Source organism: Vitis riparia, chromosome 18, assembly GCF_004353265.1.
Source record: "Vitis riparia cultivar Riparia Gloire de Montpellier isolate 1030 chromosome 18, EGFV_Vit.rip_1.0, whole genome shotgun sequence".
Classification (NCBI taxonomy): Eukaryota; Viridiplantae; Streptophyta; class Magnoliopsida; order Vitales; family Vitaceae; genus Vitis; species Vitis riparia.
This window is the reverse complement of record NC_048448.1, coordinates 28749791-28755820: the sequence shown is the minus strand read 5'-3', so window position 1 is coordinate 28755820 and position 6030 is coordinate 28749791. Positions and strand designations below refer to the sequence as shown.

Genomic DNA, 6030 nt, shown 5'->3' with positions numbered 1-6030 from the left:
CTTTCCTTTCCTTTCCTTTCTACCAGGAAATTACCTGTCCTGTGTGGATTTACATTTTCATTCAATAATTAAACTCTTTGTTTTTTTCAAATCATCATTAATTTTTTATTATTAAAAATAAAAATAAAAATAAAATAGGAAATATATCCCAAAAAATAATTTCTTATATAAAAAAACATGTTTATGAAAAATGAGTCCAAATTTAAAACTCAGATTATTTATTTGAAAAAGTACAACAAGTAGCATCCTCTTAAGTGAAATTTTTTGAAGTTAAATACAAAATGAAATAGTAATTGAATAAGGTAAAAACGTATTTTCAAAAACATCACTTTGGATCTAACATTGTTAAATCATTTAAAGATCAAATAAAATTTTGGCAAATATGTTCGTCAAACAGATAAATGGATTAAGGTTAAGAATTAAGACTAAAAAATCTCTAATTTTAAGAGATTTAATTTTATAGATTGTTACTAGAATTTTGTCTAATAGTATAAGAGTTGTGTAGTGATAAATCTTTTCTATAACAACATTAAAAAAGAAAAAAAATATAGTTTTTGTATAATAACTTTTAATTTTATATAAATCATATATTTATATTTTCGTGTCGATATCATGGTTTGAAAATACTGATGTTTATATGAGGCTGCAATCAAATATATAAAAGGCAGATAGTGGCTATTTTTACAAGGAGCGTAGCCGGTGGTAATAGAATATACATGTATAAAAATAAATAAAAAAATTATTAGAGACATTAAAGGTGGTGTGGCTAACATTACCCACTAGCCGAAGAAGTAATTGAAGTGAGTGGTGAATTTCGAGATTCGAGAATAATTGTAAACAACTTATGAGATTTAGGATAAGTAAAATTTTATAACAACTTTTACTTTTCGGCTTTTAGCCACCCCACGCGGAATCAATCGACAAAAACACAAACACAAACACCCATGCTGACATTCTGGCATTGCACGCGCTTCCATGGAAATTCATTGCTTCTTTTCCACCTACCAGTGTTTTCCTTTCCTTTCTACGAAGAAATTGCCTAAGCTCAGCTGAGCCCTGATAGTAAGAGCGTCGCTGGTACCTTTGGCACACAACCTTGCAATGGCTTCTGCGAATCGTCCATGGGCGTCTTCTTCTTCTACTCCTGTCCGTACACGGGATTACGATGTTTTCTTGAGCTTTAGGGGTGAAGATACCCGCACAAATATCACAGATCATCTCTATGCAGCGTTGATTCGGATTGGGATAGTTACCTTTAGAGACGATGAAGGACTATCAAGGGGAGAGGAGATCACACCAAGTCTTGTTACAGCTATTGAGAAGTCAAGGTGCGCTCTCGTGATTCTCTCCGAACACTATGCCCATTCCAAATGGTGTTTGGAGGAACTGGCGAAGATCATGGAGAGAAGGGCAGAAATGGGATTGATAGTTTATCCAGTTTTCTATCATGTGGATCCTTCCAATGTGAGAAAGCAGAGCGGCACTTATGAAGAAGCATTCGACAATCATGAAAGAAATGGGTTTGGCCACCAGATACAGAGGTGGAGGGCAGCTTTGAGGGAAGTGGGCAATCTTTCTGGATGGCATGTGCATGATGATGGGTAAATATAGCTTCTTCCATATAATCTCTTGCAAGTATTCTTTATGTTTTGTACATAGCTTTAAACAGAAATCTATTGAAACTTATAATCAAACATATGCGTCTTGTCCTAAAAAATAAAATTTTTATGTCTCCTTTTGGATGGGAATACTAATGTTGAGGCCAAGGGTTACTTAATTGAACTTTATCTCTGCTTTATTATTCATTATTCAATTCAAAGATTCTTTCTGGTTTTGAAAAGATCACCCAGGTTCAGGGGCACATACGGTTTTAAAATCTGGTTTACAATTTTTTTTTTCAATAATTGGTGTTATTCTTTTCCAATTGTGTGGGAAAATCTCATTAATTGTTTTAAATAATTATATCAAGGGTTGAAAACTGAAATGGTAAGTGACCCCAGTGATCTAGTACATTTTCATCAATTAAAATAGAAAATTCATAGATTTTCTAGACCATTTCTCCAAATTGGTTCTCCTGGAGAATAGGGCATGTGACTATTTGGGATGTGATTTTCCTTTAGTGCATCAGAGAACCGATTTGGAGTTTTTCTTTATGTACGATATAACATTAGTCCTTCAAAATATAAGTTGCATATAAAAGGACTTGAAATGTTTTTTGTGGTTTGTACTTTGTTGGCTCACTCATGTATGTGCCTTACTAGTGGCAGGTATGAGCCAGAAGTTGTTAATGATATTACTCGCACTATTTTGACAAGATTTACTCGGAAACATTTACATGTTGACAAAAACCTCATTGGGATGGATGATCGTTTGAACGAAGTTATTCCACAAATGATAGATCTATCATCAAATGAGGTTCGCATGATTGGGATCTATGGACTTGGAGGAATTGGTAAAACAACCATTGCCAAAGTTGTATATAATCGAATTGCCTCTCTTTTCATGTTTACTAGCTTTATTGCTAATGTCAGAGAGGATTCCAAAAGTAGGGGTTTACTTCGTTTACAAAAAAAACTCCTTCATGAGTTCTTGCCAACCCGGGAGAACTTTATAAGCAATGTTGATGAAGGGATCCATATGATACAAGACAGGCTATGCTTTAAAAATGTTCTTCTCATTCTTGATGATGTTGACACTTTGGACCAATTAGAAGGCTTGGCTGGTGATCGCAATTGGTTTGGTCCTGGAAGTAGAATTATTGTAACAACTAGAGATAGGCATTTGTTGGATGTGCATAAAATGGATGCATTTTATGAGGTTAAGAAATTAGATCACATGGAAGCTATTGAGCTCTTTAGTCGACACGCATTTGAACAGAAGCATCCCAAAGAAGATTATGAAACACTTTCAAACTCTATGGTGCGTTGCGTTGATGGTCTTCCTTTAGGCCTTAAAGTTTTGGGTCGTTTCCTATTTGGCAAGACAATACTTGAATGGAAAAGTGAATTGCAAAAACTTAAACAGGAACCTAACCAAGAAATTCAAAGTGTGCTCAAGAGAAGTTATGATGAATTAGATCGCACAAAAAAGGAGATATTCCTAGATATTGCTTGCTTCTTTAATGGAGAGGATGAAGATCATGTTACAAGAATCCTAGATGCTTGCAAGTTCTATGCGGCGACTGGAATACGAGACCTCAGGGATAAATGCCTCATAAATATTTTTGACAACAAGATATCAATGCACGATTTGTTACAACAAATGGGACGAGACATGGTTCGACAAGAATGTCCTAAATACCCAGAAAAATGGAGCAGATTGTGCTATCCTGACGACGTAAATCGTGTATTGACCAGAAAATCGGTAAGAGCAAAATGTAAATGAACCTACTTTCATACTTGAAGTTTATTTGAAACACCTAAGCTTCAACAATATCATTTTTTTTTTTTTAAGTTATATATCTTATTTAACTTTTATATGTTTTTCTCTTCACTTATTTTTTACTCTTGTTTGTTAGGGAACAGAGGCAATTGAGGGGATACTCTTCGACTTGTCTATACCAAAGCGTAAGCGGATAGACATTACTACTAAATCCTTTGAGATGATGACAAGACTTAGGTTGCTCAAAATCTATTGGGCTCATGAATCTATTTCTATGAGGGAGGATAATAAAGTAAAGTTGTCCAAAGACTTTGAATTCCCTGCTTATGAGCTAAGATATCTCTGCTGGCAAGGATATCCTTTGGAATCTTTGCCTTCAAGTTTTTATGCTGAGGACCTCATTGAACTTGACATGTGTTACAGCAGCTTAAAACAACTTTGGGAAAGCGACGAGGTATGATGATTATTTATTCATGTTTCTTTCTTTAGATAAATCTCTGAAGTTCATGAAAGCTTATGCATTGAAGCATTTTTTTCCCTCTCTCTTACAGCCTCTTGAAAAGTTAAATACTATCAGAGTTAGTTTCTCTCAGCACCTCATGGAAATTCCAGACTTGTCAGTTAGGGCTCCAAATCTGGAAAAACTAATTCTTGATGGTTGTTCAAGTTTGCTTGAGGTTCACCCATCTATTGGAAGGCTGAAGAAGGTTACTGAATTGAATCTAAAAAACTGCAAAAAGCTTAGCAGTTTTCCAAGCATCATTGACATGGAAGCACTCAAAATTCTTAATTTTGCTGGCTGCTCAGAGCTCAAGAAGTTTCCAGATATTCAATGTAATATGGAACATTTATTGGAGCTTTATTTATCATCAACTGCTATAGAGGAACTTCCGTCTTCAATTGGGCAGCATATCACTGGACTTGTTTTATTGGATCTGAAAAGGTGCAAAAATCTTACGGGTCTTCCCACATGTATTTTTAAGTTGAAATCCCTTGAATATCTCATTCTGTCTGTCTGCTGTTCAAAATTAGAGAATTTCCAGAAATAATGGAGGATATGGAAAATTTAAGAGAGCTTCTTTTAGATGGAACATCTATAGAAGTGCTACCCTCTTCAATTGAACGTCTAAAAGGACTTGTTCTATTGAATCTGAGGAAATGCAAAAAGCTTGTGAGTCTTCCAGACAGCATGTGTAATTTGAGATCCCTTCAAACACTCATTGTCTCTGGTTGTTCACAACTAGACCAATTGCCTAAGAATGTTGGGAGCCTGCAACATCTAGTGCAGCTCCATGCTGATGGAACTGCTATAACACAACCGCCTGACTCAATTGTTCTTTTGAGAGACCTCCGAGTGTTGATCTATCCTGGATGTAAAATATTACCATCTAGCTCATTGAGTTCACTCTTTTCATTCTGGTTGTTGCATAGAAGAGGTTCAAATGGGATTGGTTTGCGCTTGCCTTCTTTTCCATGTTTAAGCTTCTTGACAAATTTAAACCAAAGCAGTTGCAATCCAAGCAGAAACAATTTTCTAAGCATGCCTACCAGCGTCAGTGCACTTCCTAACCTGAGAGACCTTCGGTTGGGCAGTGCCAGAATCTTACAGAAATTCCAGAGCTTCCACCAAGTGTCCCAGATATCAATTCATGTGATTGCACATCCCTTTCATTAAGTTCATCCAGTATAAGCATGTTGCAGTGGCTGCAGTTCCTATTCTATTATTGCTCGAAGCCAGTTGAGGACCAATTTAATGATGATAAGAGGGATGCATTACAAATATTTCCTGATAATTTAGTGTCTTTTTCTTGTTCTGAGCCCTCTCTATCTAATTTCGCTGTGGTGATGTCAGTTCAGAGCATGTCTGGTTGGGTTATCAACCTTGTGCTCAGCTGAGGATGTTTCAAGTGAATGACCCGAATGAGTGGAGTCACATGGAGATTTCTTTTGAAGCAACCCATAGACTCAGCTCAAGAGCATCAAATATGGTGAAAGAATGTGGGGTACGTCTTATATATGCAGAAGATCTTGAAAGTATACAATGCAGCCTCCTCTTGGGAGTTTGGGTGACTCTGGATCAAGAGTAGGAGGCAATACAGTTGAGAGAAGCAGTGACGGGGCAGGGCCCAGTGGAAGTGGAAGTGGGCACAGTTCTGTTGGCAGCAGTCAGCATTCCAGGAATGATCCCTTGCTGAAGCGCAAGTGCAAATATTTCCCAGAATGACTACCATCATCCAAGCACTTTCTTCCAATAAACTTCTCTCTTCTGTTGATTTGGTTATGCACGCTTCAAGTTATGATTATTTTCTTTCTTCCATTGTATTGACCTCCTCCAATCATATCTCTCTATTACATCTCTGTGGACCTTTTGGTAAGCGCCTTCTTTTTCTTTTCTCTCATTAAGTTCATAATGATTGAAGCAACTGAAATTGGTTGAGGTGTTTCTATTTCTTATTTATTTTTTTTTTTAATGTTTTAGGCAGGGATTTTTCATAAGAATATAACCTTTGATTCTGCTGAAACTTGTTTCTTGAGCCTATGTAAATCTCTGATAATTAGAATTTTGTTTAGCATTGGATGAATCTTGTGAGTTGTTTGACTAAAAAGGCCATGCAAAGATGTTGGGTGTTGAATGCAAGTTGTTTGATG

At 36.2% G+C, this 6030-nt stretch overlaps 1 protein-coding gene across 1 annotated transcript; it reads left to right on the top strand.

The window, feature by feature from the left end:
* The first annotated feature begins 972 nt into the window (after nucleotides 1–972).
* LOC117905646 (disease resistance protein RPV1-like) lies at nucleotides 973–5605 on the top strand. Its single transcript, XM_034818531.1, has 5 exons — nucleotides 973–1601; nucleotides 2262–3363; nucleotides 3518–3835; nucleotides 3933–4394; nucleotides 5429–5605. The coding sequence occupies exons 1-5, from the start codon at nucleotides 1102–1104 to the stop codon at nucleotides 5603–5605; spliced, it is 2559 nt and encodes an 852-aa protein (XP_034674422.1). The 5' UTR covers nucleotides 973–1101.
* Nucleotides 5606–6030: the final 425 nt, after the last annotated feature.